Below are 18,387 nucleotides of genomic sequence, written 5' to 3'. Positions count from 1 at the left end.
GAATTCAAGCAATACTGTGACACAGAGGGAATCCAAAGGCAACTGTCTCTCTCTTACACTCCACAGCAAAATGGAGTGGTTGAAAGAAAAAACAGAACTGTGATTGAAATGGCCAAGTCTATGCTTCATGACAAAGGAATGCCTTACTATATGTGGGCAGAAGCTGTGCATACTGCTGTCTATCTGTTAAACAGATGCCCTACCAAATCACTGGATAGTATAACACCTTTTAAAGCTTACAGCAAAAGGAAACCAGGTATTGCTCATTTGAAGGTTTTTGGCTCAGTTTGTTATGTTCATACTCCATCCGAGCTAAGACACAAGCTAGAACCCAAGAGTATAAAAAGAGTCTTTGTTGGATATGCAAAATGTGAGAAAGGCTATAGAGTATTTGATCCAATCTCTAAGAGACTGATTCTGTCAAGAGATGTTGTGTTCGATGAAAACTCAGCTTGTGATTGGGAAAGAAGCACTGAAAGATATATGTCACTGCCTACTTATGAATTTGACTCTGTTGATACACAAAGAAGTGAAAATGCAGAAAATGACCCTCAAGTTTCAAGTGATTTATCATCTGGAATATTGGAAGAAGCTGCAAGTGGTATTGATGATACACAGATCAACTCTCAGTCAAGTGCAGGTGTGAATGACACTCAGTTTTTTGATCATACTCCATTAAAATGGAGAAAGCTGGATGATGTTCTTGCTCAGTGTAATCTTTGTATTATAGAACCAGAGAAATATGAAGATGCAGCTAAGGATGAATCTTGGATGAATGCTATGAAAGATGAGCTCTCCATGATTGAAAAGAATGCAACCTGGGAGTTAGTGGACAGGCCAAGTAACAAGCCTATAATTGGAGTAAAATGGGTGTTTAAAACCAAGCTCAATCTGGATGGAACTGTGCAAAAGAATAAGGCAAGGCTTGTTGCAAAGGGATATGCACAGAAACCAGGAATAGACTACAATGAGACCTTTGCTCCTGTTGCTCGATTAGATACAATCAGAACCCTTATAGCATTGGCTGCACAAAAGAGTTGGAAACTCTATCAACTTATGTTAAATCGGCTTTTTTAAATGGTGTTCAAGATGAGGAGGTTTATGTGGAGCAACCTGATGGTTTTGTAGCTAAAGGGGAGGAAGACAGGGTATATAAACTTCACAAAGCCTTGTATGGTCTAAAACAGGCACCACGGGCCTGGTATGGAGAGATAGATACATATTTCTCACAATGTGGTTTCACAAGAAGTTTAAGTGAACCAACACTGTACATCAAGACAGAAGAGGAAGACATTTTGATTGTGTCGATCTATGTGGATGACATAATCTATACTGGGAGCAACAAACAAATGCTTGAAGAATTCAAGGAAGACATGAAACGAAAGTATGAGATGACTGATTTGGGCCTTCTCCATCATTTTCTTGGAATGGGAATAATTCAAACCACTTCAAGCATTTTCATCCACCAAAAGAAATATGCAAACTCTTTGTTAGACAAATTTGGTCTAAAAGAGTGCAAACCTGTGCTTACTCCATTGGTTGCAACTGAGAAGTTAACCACGGATGATGGAAGTGGTGCTGCAAGTGAAGAATTATACAGAAGTTTGGTGGGAAGTCTCTTATATCTCACTGCAACCAAGCCTGATATTATGTATGCATCCAGTCTGTTAGCCAGATTTATGCACTGCCCTACCAGTAAGCATGTTGGAACTGCTAAAAGAGTGCTAAGATACATTAAGGGTACACTTGATTATGGTCTGGAATATGTGAAGGGTAAGGACTCAATGTTAATTGGGTTCTGTGACAGTGACTGGAGTGGATCAATTGAGGACAGTAAAAGTACTTCTGGTTATGCTTTCTCCTTTGGCAGTGGAGTATTCTCTTGGGCATCTGTGAAGCAAAATTGCGTTGCTCTTTCCACTGCAGAAGCAGAGTACATCAGTGCTTCAGAAGCAACTACTCAAGCCATTTGGTTGAGATTTGTTCTTGAAGACTTTGGTGAATTTCAAACCGAAGCCACTCCAGTGCACTGTGACAACACCTCAGCATTTGCAATCACCAAGAACTCTGTGTTTCATCAAAAGACCAAACACATTAACAGAAGATACCATTTCATCAAGGATGCACTGAAGGATGGCATCATTGATCTGGTGTACTGTCCAACTAATGAGCAACTTGCTGATATCTTCACAAAACCTTTGCCTAAAGATCGGTTTAATTATCTCAGGAGCATGCTAGGAGTGAAATCAGCTCAAGACTTAAAGGGGAGTGTTGAATTATAAGTCTCTAGCTGATTGAGTATTAGAAATAAGATGAGTTTTAATGTGTGTATTCACTTGAGCATATCTGCCAAGTGTAAGGTTAAATGATGTAAGGCCATGAGTGCCATGTGGTGTTTGATCCATGTAATTAGGTTGATGAGTGACTAAGATTAAAAGTAGTGTTTTGTGTGGTCCTAAAGCTAAGGCCATCAGTTAAATGTAAAGCAGTGTTAGTGCGCATTTTTCTGTGCAGTACAAATATATTCCTCTGCAATACTTTTGCAGCAGAGAGAACAAGAAAGAAAAACTTTTCGGTTCAACTTCTATCTTTGCTTTGCTTCTGTTCAGCATTCTGAAAAAAACCCAGCAAAATCAAGTTACACTAACAGACAATTATAGTCAAGTTCAAACTTCATGAAAAATAGCAGATGGTGCTTTACCGCTGTGGTAGAAAACAATCATATGTCTATGCATGTTGGTGCGGGTTCGATCTCCGTCGAGTCCCATCTCCTCTAACAACTAACTATTTAGCCTACCAACACTATCGTTTGTCAAACAGAAAAAACTTTGTGGAAAATAGACAGCAGTGTAAAACTTTCAATTTGGTTATCAAAATTCTGAAAGGACTAAATATTGATCAAGGTACATTAACATACCTTATTTGTTTGGATTACTTATCACATTGTTGAAGACATCGCCGAATCGGTAGCTTCAGTTAGGAAGCTTGCTTCCAGCTTTGTTGGCTGAGAGCTAGTTAGTTTGTTCTATCTTGGCAATTTGCTGCGGATTGAGTTCGTGCTCGATATTAAGAGTCAAGCGGCAAGGTCTAAGGTTTGTAATTTGAAAATTTTATGGCCATTTGATGCTTAACATGTAGTGGCTTTATGGCCGGACTATGTGACATTTTTATAGGCAAAATGTCCAACAACCAGAAACACAACATGTTTGAGGCTTTGAGACCACAAACCACACTGATAGTTGTACAGGAAAAACTACTTAAACCATCACTAGGGAGTTGTTTTAGGAAGCAACTGTAACCAGCTGGCACCCGACTTTAGAGAATACTAGAAAAATGCCCGCGCGTTGCTGCGGGACTTGAATGCACCAGCCTTAACTACATGAATAAGACACATTTAACCTGAAAAAAAATTCAACATAATCATGAACGAACAAAAAGGATAGATGAGTGATCGGTGTAGGTAAGATAAGTAGCTTAACTTTTATATACATTCAACCAAGCTGATTACAAAAGATGTGGTTGCAAAAAATGCTTTGTTTCCCTAAGCAACATGCATTTTACATATGTATTGCCTTTAAAGTTAAGATGGCAAAATATATGTCCTGGAGGCCAGTCACCTGTTTTAGCAGTTAAACAAAAAAACATAAAAAGTGTTTCGTTCTTGTTGCAGCAGCTAAGCAACTAAGTAGAAGAATGTTTGTTCAAGTTGATGCAATGAGAGTTCTCGTTATACATGAACACTAAGCAAAATTAACTGGGTTAGTTTGTTGATATGCAACCCAAAATTAACACTAATAAAAATAGCACTTGAATCATATGCATAAGCAAAAGCAGATATTAAACATAAGAAAAAATACATGGAAAAGAAAACAATGTTAAATATCCTAGGTGCTCCATTTATAATTCTTCTCTATTTCTATATATTTAAACTACCAATTATCAGCACAAATATTTCATTTCCTTGCAACTACCACAACCACATATAAAACATACTTGATAGAGCATGTAATTGCTTTAAGTACATCTTTATCAAAAAATTCATTGGCTCGGAAATGCAGAGTGTTGCAATGGAAACATGAAAACCGAATATAGGAGTGTGAATTAAGTGTGCCGTATGCTATATCAATGTCAACATTTCATTTTTACTTAAAATAGCCCCAAAGATTATATAATAATATAGAACTCCCCAAACCACTTACCATAACAAAAAAATGCTGAGAATAAACATGTGTCAATATGTAGCTAAAGGAAGACATAAACTACAAATCAACAGTGACTAAAAACAAAATCTCAGAGACCAAACATGCACAAACATGCAGCAAAAAGCAAAAAAAATGTTGGAAAAACTGACCTTAATTGTGATTCTAACGAAAACAGCGAGGTTGAATGAACCTACGGATCATGCGTAACCCTCTCCTAAAACCAAACCAAACCAAACGCAAGATAAGCTAAATAACAAATAACTTTATTCAATAAATTTACAAAATTAACTCCAAATCACTAAATTAGCCTCTTGAATTCAGCTAGAGAACTCATCAGGAAACCCAACATTTTTTTAGAATATGATTAGCATTCTCACCTGTCATTTTCAATGCGAATTTCACACTTGCTTTCGACTCTTGCATTGTCAACCACTTTTGTTCCAAATCTTGTATTCCAGTAACCGGTCCCCAACATCTTGCAATTAAATAAAGGAGCATTGTAAGATTGCAGAGATGCATAGAACAGATAAAGCTAATGACAGAAACCTAAGCTACTTCACCTCTTCCATAAGTCCATGTCTCCACCCAAGCCTAAACATCCCGACATTGCCCTGATAAGTGTGTTGTCCTCACCTGCAAGATTTACAAAGAAGCATAGAAATTGATGCATAACCAGAGATTAAAAAATTGCAGCCAGACTAAAAGGAACAAATTGAAAACACTAAAAAGAAAACAGCCAACTGACCTCATAAACCTTTACCTGTGCTTCTCTTTTACATGCTCCTTCTGCATAAACTTCTATAGTGTTTATTTCTCCTTTTCGATTTAGAAATCCGCAATTCTGCTATAGAAAATGAGAGAATTGAATTACACATATTTTAGAATGACATTCCACCCTCTCCTGCCAATATCCTTTTAGAATGACATTCCTACCCATTTGCAAAACAAATTACAAACAAATCATAAAAGTGTCTTCATTCAGAAAACCTCACTTCTAAACGTGTCATGTCCAAAATTCTCCCATTTTCAACATGTATTTTTCAAGAAGAGACATACACCGGCACACATACAATGAAAATCATATGAAAAAAAAGAGCCAAGAAATCACATAAAAGCATCAATCTTCGAAATTTTATTTTCCTTTCTCTCAATTATCACAGTCACCAAACAAAGGGTAAGTCTACAAATGTCAATTTTTATGCCACAAATTTGTGATGCATTACAATCTAAAATCACACACATACAATCATACATACACATACATGAGAGGAAAGGAAGCAAATATTTTCAACAAACGCGATGGAATTCCTTACCTGATAAAGGTTTGGTCCGGTGATGTGTACTATCCAGACTTTGCACATCCAGAAAGTGAAAAATATGACCTACCAAGGAAATCAAAGCATGCATGTGTTAGGTTTATCATTTGTCTGTCAAACTGTGCAGTAGAGACCAAAATCAAAGACATCGGTGTGTTTTACCTTTGAATCCAGTTTCCAGACTGATTTGCAGTGGCGGACTGCATACGAAGTTGCAGGCCTCCTTGATTTTCTTTTGCTTAGCGGGAGAGAAGGAGGCTCTGGGTTTATTGGGGAGATGATCGAAGCTTATGGAAAACTTATACAGCTACCCAATGGAAAACAAACGGTATTAGGCATAAAAACAGAGTAAAATGTAGAATCAATTCAGAAACTGGTAATGGCTTTATTAAAAAACAAAAAGTAATGAGCTTCTGTTGTTTAGAATGTCGTATTTTCAAAAACAAAAGGTTCAGATTTTGAATCTAAACTCAATTTTGTTCTTTGAAAAAAGTGAAGGATAAACTTTCTTGTCAAAAAACACATTTGGCCATACGTCTATGATTTTAGGGAGAGAGAGAGAGAGAGAGGGAGATACCTCCTGCCTTTGCTGGAAACTTGCCAACAGGAGATTTTCTAGGGGCTGAGCCTTTAATCCTGCATAAATCAAAAGACCCATTTCAGTTCCAATATCAAAATCAAAAACTTCAAATTCAAGCAAAAGCTGGGATTTTTTGTTCCTGGTTTGTACAAATCAAATTAAAATCAGATTCTCAATTACCTTGCAGTTTCTTGTTTGCATCGGAGGCTAGCCCTGAGATAACCTCTTGAACTCCCAGGGCTGAGACTCACTCCTGAGATCACCTTCGTACCGCCCGAAATTGTGTACTGCAGCTCCTGCAACCGAGCCACACATCTATCCATCTTCACAAACCCACATAACAACACAAAACCATTAGTCCAAAACACACACTAAACTTTCATTCAATTAAGTCTCAAAAACTTTAATTAAGTTAAAAAGAACAGTCCAATATATACAGAAACCGAGAAAAACAGAACAAACAGTGGTGCAAAGGTGTATAATGACACTAAATCTTCAAATGAAAAAAAAATACCCAAACCAATATAAAAGCCAAAGTCATCCCTAGCAACTGTAAAATAACAATTAAAAAACGAAACTCATATAAGTTCACAACAAATTAAAACGCCTAGATCAACATTAACATTAAATTAGCTACAAACCTAGATAAACCAACACTAAATTAGACTATACTAATAACACATAAGCTTCAAACCAATGCCAAATAAAAAATTTGGATAAAACCAACAACAAAACCACACCTTGTTCCTGTTCTGTCTCCCTTCCCTTGCTTTTCTCTTTTGCCCACTCCCCACATTAAGCCTTTTCCCCTCATTTTTTTTTTCTCTTTTGGCTGCTCACTTAACCCCTATTTTTTTTTCTCTTCACCTTGCTCGATTTCCAGCCCCCCCCCCCCCTTTTTCTTCCACATCTATATTTTTTTCCTCATTTTTTCCATCACTACTCTTGACACTAATTCTCCACTCTTTTTATCTATTAATTATTTCACTCAGTCAAAACATGGGATCACATTTTCTCAAGCAGCCCAAAAAAACTGACCAACCCAAAATCAGAAAAACATCCAAACTAAAACATACAATCACCATTGTCAAGCAGCAAACGATAAATTAGAAATACAAAACAAAGAAAAAAAAAACAGAAACACACTAAAACATGCCATCGGTGACCACCATACCTTGGAAAGGGTAGACACACGCAGCTATTCGAGACCAATCCCACCGAAACAAAATTTGTGCGTTTCGACAAAAGGAGAAGAAATCCAAATCTCAACCAATTGGCCCGTCGTCTGAAAATCGAGAGCGCAAACAAAATCCCAAAATAAACCAAAAGTAGGGTTTCCTTGGTGGGTATTTTGTGAGAGGGAAATCAGAAGATTTGAGGACGGAAGAAAAGAAGGGAAAGGTGGGTTCGTGGTGAGTGAAGGGGTGAAAAGAAATCCCTGGAAATCCGCCTACCCCATACTTCTCCCTTACTCTCTCTCTCCCTAAACCCATACCTCCCGGCCGAAAATCCTCTCCCCTAAATCCCGACGATCCTCTCCCTCCAACCTGTCAACCCTTCTGTCCCCCTTCCCTCTCTCTCCCTGAGTCAAATTTGAGAGAAACGGTGCTCTAGGGTTGTAGGAAATGAGACTTACAGAGTGAGAAAAGGGAAGGATGGGGATTTGATGGATGGTTACCGAGAGAGAGTCGGGAGAGAGAAAGAGGAAAGGAAAGGGCGGTGGCAATTTTGTAAATAAAGTGAAATTCGGCTCAAACCCACGGACAAAATTACCCTTCTAAGTTGTAATAATTACCCTTCCAACCCAGCCAGAGATATGATGGTAGTGATGTAAATAAAGCAAAACCGAAGGTCAATCATTTGACTGTAGCTAAGCTACAGTCAAATCCCTCCTCAATTTTAGAATAGATAATATACTTTATTCCTCCGACTTTGGAGCAATCACGTACTGCTATATGAGAAAAACGTATATGATGTGTGTTTGCTTTGCCAACATGGTATCCATAAACTAACGCCAAAGTAAAATTCTTAATGAAATCATTGGTACCTAAGGAAAAAGGCTTCATTTAGAGAGACGAAGTCAGAGAACTTAAGGACAATAGATGTAATTTTGTTATGTGCCAATATATATATATTCTCACTTCATGGTGAATCGATGCTTAACTTAATAGGAAAAATCAGAAACATATATATTCGAGTTGACAAATGAAACTATAGTTGTATGTGAATGGCTATTGATGATCACTAGAATTTGTTTGTGGAAGCAGTTGTAAGCAGCCGGCCAGCTTTGGAGCAACCACGTAACGCTGTGTGGGAAAATTAAAATACATGCATGCATTGCGTGATGGATTTCAAATATTATTAAAAGTAGAATTCATAAACAAACATCAAAGTAAAATGCTTAAAGAAATCATTGCTTTCTAAGGAAAAATGCTTCATTATGATAACAATAACGGGGAGACAAATTACACAATTATGAGAGAAATTTTTTGTACAAGACATCTTGTCTTTTTAAGACGGGAAAAAGCTCCACTTCTACTATTTTTTTTGTGCACAAAACTATACTAAAAATCTTATTATAAACTTTTGAGTGAACAAAAGAAAACCTGAAGTCAGAGCATTGATCTTTAGAATTTGACCAAATTTGACTTTGATCTCTAAACTAAAAGTTCGTGAATGTTAGTACCTAAACTTATAACACTATGAAGTACTTATTTTTTTGACAAACTTCGTTAGAACTTCTGTTCAATATAAAAGCTTTAGAAAAACAAAATAAGGGACGAAAATTATAACAAAAGTATTCAAAAAGACTAATTTTTTTTTATCCGATTATGTGACTTCTCTTGTAGCAATATTTCCCCATTTTGAGTCAATGACCAACTCCCAATTTTCCTTCAAGTCGCACACTTTTCCCCTCGTTTTCTAATTTCTAAATTCAGACCGGTAAGAACCAGCTAGAGAGAGAGAGAGAGAGAGAGCCAGAGAGAGAGAGAGAGATGGTTCGCCTGCGGTTAACTGGAGGGACAAAGACGGAGACAACCAGTCGTGGGGAAGAAACAGGCGACCAAGTTGATTTAATCGACTTACAAGGTGACAGTGCTCAAGGTTAATTTCTCCCATTTCTTTCTTTTTGGTGGTTTAGGGTTCACATATGGGAGTCATCATTCGGTCGTTGCTGCAACTATGATTTATTTGCACTTTTTTTTCTTTTCCGATTTTCAGCTGGGAAATGTTTTTGTGTTCTTCTTTTCATGCAAAAAGTTAGGAGTTTTAGGTAAAAGTGATTGAGAAATGTTTTTGTGTTCTTCTTTTGGGAAATGTTTTTATTACCAATTTAAGTGCTTCTCGAAAAAGCACTCTCCAAAAAAAAAAAAAAAATAGCACACATAAGCATTTTTAAGTTATTCTTCCAAATGCAGCAAGAAGCGTTTTTAGTTGTTAGAAAGTACTTATAGCTCATCCAGGAAGAAATCTTAAAAAACTGGCCGTTAGAATTTTTCGGCCTTTTGTAAGATCATGCTTTTGGTTGACTTTTTATTTATTTTTAAGTAAACAATGGATATGTTAGATTATATGTTAGTTTAGGGAGAAGCGGAGTTCAATCCCAGGCCGTAGTGCAAGGGCAACACTCCCTTTCACTACTGTGGTAGAGGGCACTTGCTAAGATTACGCATTGTTGAAAGCCTTAAAACTGACTGATATTTCTACCGGAAGCACGTTACAAGCGTTTTTAAATTTTTATTTCAAATGTATTTAGAAGCATTTCTAGTTGTCAGAAAACGCTTTTAGTGCTTCTGGAACCAAATCCCGAACGGGACCTGAGAATTCTTGGACTTCTTGTAAGATTATGCTTTGCCTAAAAATATTAACTGAGATTTATGGTATGGATACCAGCTGAGACTAAAAAGTATAAGATTGGGGATCAAACTGATGGCTTTGCTAAAGTCTCAATTCAAAGTTTACATGAGGTACAAGATTGCTTCTTCTTTTTTCCCCTGGTAGTTTAATCTCTGATTTGGCTTTAAAAATTAAGTTGGTGTGATTTGTTTGATCTGAATATGTTGTCAGGAAAACATGAAGCTCATCCAACTTGTTTCCGAAACCAAAAATGCAAATGTTGTCGCTGTATCAATCTGGTTTGGCTAATCTAATTGGTTTTTGATGATTTTTTGTTTGTTGAATTTCTCTTTGATGTTATTATATTCTGAATGTGTTTACAGAACACCGAGATCTTGCTTAAACTCTTGGAAGACAGGACGTATCCTTTCGCTTCGTGATCTATTTGGTCATTTATTTTCGTTTGTTGATTTTACCATTTGGGTTTCTTAATTCACTTTTGCAAGTAAATGTGTGGAAAACCTTGTGGAGTTGGAAAAAATCAGAGAGGCGAGCAAGGCGCTTGTTAAGGAGGACGACAGGGTAAGTTCAACTCATGGAGTCACAACACAGATTGATGTTATGGATTAACCGGTTCTGAATGTGTACGTATTGTAAGATTATTAAACTGGACGTTGTTTGATGTGTAAATCTGTTCATTCAACAGGACGTGAAGGAGAAGCCGGGAATTCAGAAGCGGGATGTAAAGAGGAAGAGGCCTGCTGAGAAGAAGCTTCAGAAGAAGGATGGGAGAGAGGAAGCTTGCTCCTCTAGACCTGGTAATTGACTCGACATCTCGCGTGTTTGAGATTTTGTCATCTCTGTACTACTGCACCCACATTCTTTTTGACATTTGGTAAATTCCTGCAGCTTTGCAGCCTTGTGGTGATGAAATAGTCCGAGCCAGAGAGGAGGCATACAAGAAGATACTCCCCTGCCCTCGTTGTGATAGCAGGAACACAACATTTGACAAGTTCAGTCGTAACAATCCCAGTAAACCAGTACATGCATGCAAAGATTACAAAAGAAGCTGGGTTGCACGCGGGAACTTGGGAAGGGGCTAGGGTTTATAACTCCGTAAAGCTAGGGTTAGTGCCTCCGTAAATGGAGTCCAAGATATATATGTACCCACGAGGAGGTGTTCAGATCTTACTAAATATGTAGAAACTATGTTTTATGGTTGATAATTATATGGGAGTCGAAAGTTCATGACAGATTGATGCTAAATATGTTTAACTTTATGGGCAAAATCCCGAAGATTTAGAAACAAATATATTTGAATTAACAAAACCAAACAATAGTTGTAAGCGAAAAGCTATTCAATAATCACTATGAAGTTGCTTTAGGAAAGTAATTGTAATCAGCAGAGACTGCTGGCTTGATTGTACTACAAGTTATCCCTCTGGTGATAGAGCAATGGCAGGTGCAGGGGAAGGACCATCTGTTTCACCAACGCGCGAGAAACCGAATTTCTTTATGAGTTCCGTGGCAATAAGCTCGTTTGCACTGTCCGATGGATGGTACTCGTCCCAAAACACATATTTGCTTCTGTCTTTGCACAGTACTGATGCAGGGACGCACGTCAAAGCCGGTCGAATTCTTCCAAATGAGCAGCATGGTGAGTCCGCATTGCTGAATCCTGCCATGGTCCGAATTTGAATGAAGAAACGGTCAGTAGAGAAACAAGTAGATATATGAAATGTTTTTGGTTCTGTCTTAACATACCGTATTTGTTTGGATCGCTGATCACGTTGTTGACAACATCATACGCGTCACCAAATCGATAGCTCGCGTTAGGAAGCTGGCTGGACAAATCTTCCATAAGCTTGCTACCAGCTTTGTTGAAGCTGAGAGCTAGTTTGTTTGTTCTATCTTGGCAAGCCGAAGATGAACTTAGCACCCTTTGAAGTGGAATACAACCCATTGGTCCTAGCCCGAACACCATCAGCTGCCTCGCCCCTAGGCTGTGCAACAGCTGCACGAAAGCACGTAAACCGCAAGTCAGGAAAATAACTACGATCAACTGGTAGAAATTAAGATAAACTGTGATAATTCTAACCTTAAGTTGCTTCTCTAGAGTTCCCATTAAGTATTCCATGAAAGTTTGATCGTTGTAACTCCACGAATCACTGTAAACAGGCATCAAGTAGTTGTTAATGAAGTCGTTGCTGCCTAAAGCAACCACATAACGAGCGTCTTGGAAGAACTTCTCCGCTGCTTGTTCACCGATTTTGCTTCTGATAAGTGTTTGTGTTCCTTGAAAAAGCTCGATCTGCTTGTAGAGCGAAAGCCTCTGAATCTGCATACACATTATTTATCAAATCGTGCACAATCTTAATTGAAAGCTCAATTTTTATGTGTTTTTGTTACATTTAAGGCTGCAACTTACAAAGTAGCCACCGGTTTCATTCAAAATCCCACCACCTCCAGAGGCGTAGTTCACTCCGTTTTCGAGTATCATGTCCTCGTTTAAAGACGGATCGAGAAAGGCCGGGGGCCGTGGGAGCCCCATGGAATCACCTAAACAAACAAACAAGTTTAGCAGAAAAATAAACGCGACAACAAATTCTATGTTTCAGTAACCGAGGTTTTACCAACATGTCATATCTTTAAGAAAGACAGGACGTCATGCACAGAATCGAAACCACTACAACATACGTTACCTATTATATCAGCAACGGTACGGCCATTAGAGAACCTTCCATTAGGCAGTCCATTGCCCATATCAATGCCATACCAAGGCAGGCTTGCTTGGGCGAGACTCTTGCTCAAGTACTTGTTGTTTCCGACGTCAGAGAGGGAGTCCCCGAATATAAACTGCACGATTTTGCAGTCGTGGCCATCGATGAGGAGGCCGAAGACGGCCACGGCCACCATCATTGCTGCCAACGTTGTGAACTTCATGGCTGAAAAAACTTGAGAAATGCAGGTGTTTGTAAACCTTCCTACGTGAAATCGAAGACTTGGGTTTTGGATTTAAACACAACGTGGGAGAATATATAAGTAGAAGGGTTATTGGGAATTAAGATTTCGTGTGAAATTTGAGTTGCGGAAATTGGGAAGAAGGACTAGAAACTGTGGTGCATTTGGGAAAAACAGAGAGGGTAGCTTAGCTAGCTTGTCTGATGAACCAACTGTTACTCAGTCATACCTAAATGCAACTAACCATGATTTGTCTTTTGTTACAAGTTATATTTATATACTAGTTTACAACAGTTTGAGTCCCTAAAGTCCCAATTATTTAGTATTTTGGTGCGTGTCAACGTTTTGAATACTCTTGTATTTTTATAGAAAAATAATTTCCGCACTTTTTGTTACTATTAAGAGAAATCTAAACAATTTAAGAAAATAAATTATGAGTCAAGATGATTTTGCATTTGTGAGAATGTTATAAGGAAGTGTGGGTTCACCTACCAACCAATTTGGCCTTCTCTTTCAACATGTTGGCAAACTATATAGGCTCACTCATTTCCTAAGTTCTTCATAGGAATGAAGTTCAACAATCTTTAATTCCTTGACTTCTCCCCTAATTCCCTATTTTATCAAGAACTTTTTTAAAGGGGACGAAAGGAAAAATAAAATAAAATAAAAATTCATTATAGCGTTCTATCAAACCGACATCATCTATAAATAGAATACGTGTTAAATTATATATAAAAACACAAATAATTTATAATTTATAATCAATTAGATCAAATTTCAAAGAATCCCACGATTCCATATATTATTAACCGTGTATTTTTTTTGTTTAATTATTTTTAATTGGTTAATTCGCAAGGAGCTAGATGAGAAGAAACTTTCGTGTCCGGTTATGTAGTAGAGATGGATGGCATTGTTAAACAACCATCAACTATAACCCCAAAAGAACCAGATTCCGTAAACAACACAGAGGAAGAATGAAAGGAATATCTTATCGAGGTAATCGTTAGGGGTGGGTTCGAAAAACCGAAAATCGAAAAAAACCGAACCGAAAATTGAACCGAGGCTGAAAAAAATAGAATCGAAAAAAAAATGGAACCGAAAGTGTAAAACCGGACCGAACCGAATCTGGTTCAGTTCAGTTCGGTTTCTGGGGTTCGGAAACCGGACCGAACCCAACCGATTATAAGCAAAACGACATCATTTTTTCCTTGAACGGCGTCGTTCAGAGTTCACTTCAGTCACTCTCTCTTCATTTCAGTCTGAAAGACTGAAACCCTAAACAGATCCATTCGAATCCTTTTCCTTTCCTTTATCGGCTTATCCCTCTCCTCTGTACTATCACTCTGGAACTTCAGTCACTTTCTTCTTCCTTCCCAGCGACCTGTCTCACACATCTCGCAGACGTGACGCCGTCTCACTCTCACTATCTCACCCTTATAACCCGTGACCTGCGCACGACCCACTACTTCCTCTCGCCGTTTCAAGTCTCGACCAACAAATTCCCTCCTTTGCAAGGTTAGTCTCTTACCTAGTCACCCTTGTGATACCGGATGCGTTTTGAAGATTTTTTTTTTTAAATTTCATTGGTTTTGATTTGTAGCTTTTCAATTTCATGGATTTTGCAATTTGTTTTGGGTATGCTGGATTTGGTTGGGTAATTTGATTTAACTATTGGACTATTAGTTGAGGTTTGGATTAATTTGCGATAAATTTTGGTTTTGCACTGCAATATGTTTTGGGTATGGGGAGTGTTTGTACTCTGTTGTCAATGACGATTTGGGGAAATTAGGGCTGTTAGGGAAATGAAATGAGGGTTGTTGGGGACTGAGGAGTGACTGCTATGTGATGCTTGCTTGTTCTGCACTGAAATTATGGTTGTTAGGGTTGTTGGTTTTGCACTGAAATTAGGGTCGTTTTCTTTGTTTTAGCTTCAGTTGATCAATGTGATATTGTGATGCTTGCTTGTTCTGCTATGTGCAATTATGCATGTTACTATGTTAGGTTCTGTTATCTGCATGTTAGGTTTGGTTTTGGGAAAAAAACTGAACCCAGCCCTTGTTGTTGGTGGCACCCAAATTGACCGAGATATCAATCTCTTGATGTATGAACTTGTGGTTACTACCATAAGAGATGCACATAATGGTGCAACTGCATCTGATGAACCCAGCCCTTGTTGTGATAATAGTTTACTAATTAAAAGCTTATAATGGTGCATCTGAGATTATAGTGCATGTTAGGTTCGGTTTATACAAGGCATGTTAGGTTCGGTTTCATGGCCATAATGACAAATGTTTATTTCCCATCTTTCCTTTAATAATATATATATATATATATATATATATATATATATATATGGTCCTCACAAAAACCATCCCTAATCTAATGGTTTCATAACATTTTTTCGGTTCGGTTTATTATGTGCATTCGTAGTTTTTGCATGTGCATCCTACCTTTGCTTATTATATGTTTTGTATCTTAATTAGATGAAGTCAAGTGCATCAAAGGCCTCGAGCTCAAGCTCAAACTCAATGAGATCATCAAATAGCTTCCATGAAAAAATAAACTCATCTACTTCTACTCCATCGCAAGTAAGTTGTCATCTCTATACTTTCTCTATGGTTTTTATGTCTCAATTTATTTAATAATTAATTTTAATGATTCCTTCTCTTATTTTTGAAGGACATTGTTGGTGAATCAACTCCACCTCAACTCCCCATGGTGGCAACTCAACAAACTCCTCTTACTCATGGTGGATCCACAAATTTATCCAATGCAACTCCAAAACAAGGTGGCTCAAGCTCAAGTGATCAAGTAAGTAAAGAAGACATTTTCTTCAATAAGTTGGATTCACCGCTTATTTTATTGATGATGATTGGATGTTACATAAAAATATTTTGAACTTTTGTGTCATTCCAAATCATAAGGGAGAATCCATTGCTCAACTTTTGGATGAGTGTTTGGTGGAGTGGGGCATAGAGAAGGTGTTAACTATTACGGTTGACAATGCTTCGGCAAATGATTCCGGGTTAAGGGATTTGGTGCACCGAATATGTGGGTAGGGGATTCCTAATGCACTTTTGCATGATAGAAAATATTTGCACATGAGGTGTGTTGCTCATATCCTTAATTTGGTGGTGAATGATGGGATAAAGATGTTGAATACCGCCATACAAAGCATTCGTAATGTGGTTAGGTATGTAAGATCTTCCCCTCAAAGGTTGGAAAGTTTTAAAAGGTGTGTTGAGAAAGTGAGAATAGAAAGCAAAGTGCTTGTGATTTTAGATGTCCCTACTAGGTGAAATTCCACATTTTTAATGTTGTAATTGGGTTTGAAGTATGTAAGATCTTCCCCTCAAAGGTTGGAGAGTTTTAAAAGGTGTGTTAAGAAAGTGAGAATAGAAAGTAAAGGGATTGTGATTTTAGATGTCCCTACTAGGTGGAATTTCACATTTTTAATGTTGGAATTGGTTTTGAAGTTCAAGATGGCTTTTGATAGGTTGAAGGTAGATGATGGTCATTAACTTCCTTACTTTACTAGAGAAAATCATGATAATATAAGGGAAGGGCCACCTTCGACTCATGATTGGAGTGAAGCGGGAATATTTGCATCCTTTTTTAGACCTTTCTATGAAGTCACTTTAAAAGTGTGTTGTTCTAATTCTCTAACAATTCATACTACTTTTGGTGATTTGTTTAAGATCAAAAGTCTTATCCTTGAAAACAAAGACAATGAATTCTTGTTTATGATCTCCATATTGATGCAAGAAAAATATGACAAATATTGGGGTTCAATTGAGGATATGAATCAATATGTTTTTGTTGCACTTGTGCTTGATCCTTGCCATAAATTAGAGAAGGTGGTTGATTATTATGAGATACTATATGGCGAGGACGAGGAGGACGAGGAAAAAGTTGAAATTGCAATCAATGCGGTGAAAAATTTGTTGTTTAATCTTTACAAGATTCATGAAGAGTCATCTTTTGATACACAACAAAGTGCAAGTAGTGGTGGTAGTTCTCAATCGGCAACTACAAGTGGAGATCCTTTATCAAGTATGACAGAGATTGAAAGAAAGTTGAAAGAGAAAAGTGAAATGAGAAAAGCAAAGATAGCTCGTATTGTGCACAATAATTTGGATAGGTATCTTTCGGATCCTAATGAAGGGGAAGAAGAGGCAAACTTTGATATCTTGAATTGGTGGAGGGTGAATGGGCTTTCTAAGTATCCTATTTTGGCATGAGTTGCAAAAGAGATTTTAGTTATTTCCGTATCAACCATTGCTTTGGAATACTCCTTTAGCACAAGTGGAAGAATAATTAATCCATATCGTAGTTCTTTGAGTCCAAAAATGGTGGAGGCTTTGATATGTACACAAAATTGGCTTAGGTCAATTCATGTAGCATTACATCATGAGCCAACCATTGAAGAGATTGAGTTTTGTGAAGAAGTTGAGAAAGGTAAATTTACTTATTGCATTTGGTTTTGTTAGACTATTTTAATTAGATGCTAAGTTGCATGCTTGCTTTACATCATGTTGTTTCTTTTTTTATTTGTATGTAGAAATGACAAGTGGAAGATCAAATAAAGGTGTTATGTTGCCTCCTAGGCCGCCTAAACGTTGAGCTTGAGCTTGAGGACTTGGAAGATTTTATTTGTGCAAGACATGAAGTGATGAAACCTTGAAGGTTTATTTGACTTGTGTGATGTTTATTTTAAATATGGACTTTTTAAAGACTTCAACTTTGATGTTTATTTAAGTTTGGACTTTGGAAATTGGAAGACTTGGATTCTCATCATGGTTTTGTTGTTGTAAACATGTTCTTTCCCGAAGTTGGTGGACCATGGAGCAACTTTGGCATATCTTTTCTTTGAATGTGAACTGTTATATTTCCAATTTTTTGTAGAGAAAAAAAAAACTGAAAACAAACGGAAAAAATTGAACTGAAAAAAAAAACCGAAAAAAATTGAATTGAACCGAACCGAAATTTCGGTTCAGTTTCAGTTTTGGGTAAAAACTGAACCACTGGGAACCGAACCCAGCCCTAGTAATCGTATTTGCTTCGGTAGATATGCTCTTCAAGCGCTTGAACCCGCTTGGATCACATCTAGACAAATAGAAGTAGCGTGGCGTGCATTTCGTGCGGATGGTTTCGTCACGTCAGTCCACCTTTTCGAGAGCTGGGAAGACTCATAAAGGTATTTCAACCTCTCTCTGACCACCATCATTTGATTCACCAACCGCATTAGTCGAACTTAAAACGTACCATGTGGAACACGAACTTGAAATTCGTCCATAACCACTAGACCACTCTGTAATGGTTCTTTACCAAGATTTCTAACTTTGCGCAAGGGAACCAGCCTGGTGAAAACATTTACCAAATATTTTCCCTTTGATTTTCCTTTGACTCAATAACCACTACAAGAATACTTGGCTTTTACAATATTATTTAGTTGATTAAATATTGAATTATGTTGATATTTCATATAAAT

The 18,387-nt window shown here is 37.5% G+C and overlaps 2 protein-coding genes and 1 long non-coding RNA gene across 7 annotated transcripts; 1 reads left to right on the top strand and 2 right to left on the bottom strand.

Annotated features, from left to right (window-relative positions):
- Window positions 1–3,433: 3,433 nt before the first annotated feature.
- LOC126598943 (uncharacterized) lies at window positions 3,434–8,004 on the bottom strand. Of its 3 annotated transcripts, none has more exons than XR_007615016.1 (9): window positions 7,273–8,004; window positions 6,279–6,421; window positions 6,096–6,154; window positions 5,681–5,825; window positions 5,516–5,584; window positions 4,948–5,046; window positions 4,580–4,835; window positions 4,352–4,416; window positions 3,434–3,617 (listed from the first exon to the last, which is right to left on the bottom strand). It is a non-coding gene; the product is annotated as an uncharacterized LOC126598943 (long non-coding RNA). The 3 variants fall into 3 exon arrangements; XR_007615017.1 differs by having other exon boundaries at window positions 4,963–5,043; XR_007615015.1 differs by having other exon boundaries at window positions 3,435–3,617; window positions 4,948–5,043; window positions 7,273–8,002.
- Window positions 8,005–8,942: 938 nt separating this feature from the next.
- Window positions 8,943–11,188, top strand: LOC126598935 (uncharacterized). Of its 3 annotated transcripts, none has more exons than XM_050265328.1 (7): window positions 8,943–9,188; window positions 9,993–10,066; window positions 10,167–10,223; window positions 10,319–10,356; window positions 10,442–10,517; window positions 10,642–10,753; window positions 10,845–11,188. In XM_050265328.1, exons 1-7 carry the CDS (start codon window positions 9,095–9,097, stop codon window positions 11,036–11,038), a joined length of 645 nt encoding a protein of 214 aa, XP_050121285.1. In that variant the 5' UTR covers window positions 8,943–9,094; the 3' UTR covers window positions 11,039–11,188. The 3 variants fall into 3 exon arrangements, with proteins under 3 accessions (XP_050121285.1, XP_050121284.1, XP_050121283.1); XM_050265327.1 differs by having other exon boundaries at window positions 8,944–9,203; window positions 10,167–10,214; XM_050265326.1 differs by having other exon boundaries at window positions 8,944–9,203.
- A 2-nt stretch (window positions 11,189–11,190) lies between these two features.
- Window positions 11,191–12,959, bottom strand: LOC126598926 (GDSL esterase/lipase At1g74460-like). The gene is made up of 5 exons (XM_050265309.1): window positions 12,638–12,959; window positions 12,364–12,494; window positions 12,034–12,273; window positions 11,700–11,949; window positions 11,191–11,613 (listed from the first exon to the last, which is right to left on the bottom strand). Exons 1-5 carry the CDS (start codon window positions 12,876–12,878, stop codon window positions 11,369–11,371), a joined length of 1,107 nt encoding a protein of 368 aa, XP_050121266.1. The 5' UTR covers window positions 12,879–12,959; the 3' UTR covers window positions 11,191–11,368.
- Window positions 12,960–18,387: the final 5,428 nt, after the last annotated feature.

Source organism: Malus sylvestris, chromosome 14 (assembly GCF_916048215.2).
Source record: "Malus sylvestris chromosome 14, drMalSylv7.2, whole genome shotgun sequence".
Taxonomy (NCBI): Eukaryota; Viridiplantae; Streptophyta; class Magnoliopsida; order Rosales; family Rosaceae; genus Malus; species Malus sylvestris.
The sequence above is the reverse complement of the archived record's forward strand: the minus strand, read 5'-3'. Positions and strand labels throughout refer to the sequence as shown.

Coding starts and splice junctions, on each gene's coding strand:
- LOC126598935 (XM_050265326.1), top strand. CDS start 9,095: ATGGTTCGCCTGCGGTTAACTGGAGGGACAAAGACGGAGACAACCAGT. Junction 10,224..10,318: donor AAAATGCAAATGTTGTCGCT/GTATCAATCTGG, acceptor ATGTGTTTACAG/AACACCGAGATCTTGCTTAA. Junction 10,518..10,641: donor TTGTTAAGGAGGACGACAGG/GTAAGTTCAACT, acceptor TTCATTCAACAG/GACGTGAAGGAGAAGCCGGG.
- LOC126598926 (XM_050265309.1), bottom strand. CDS start 12,878: ATGAAGTTCACAACGTTGGCAGCAATGATGGTGGCCGTGGCCGTCTTC. Junction 12,495..12,637: donor TACCGTTGCTGATATAATAG/GTAACGTATGTT, acceptor TTGTTTGTTTAG/GTGATTCCATGGGGCTCCCA. Junction 11,614..11,699: donor CAGCGATCCAAACAAATACG/GTATGTTAAGAC, acceptor GGACCATGGCAG/GATTCAGCAATGCGGACTCA.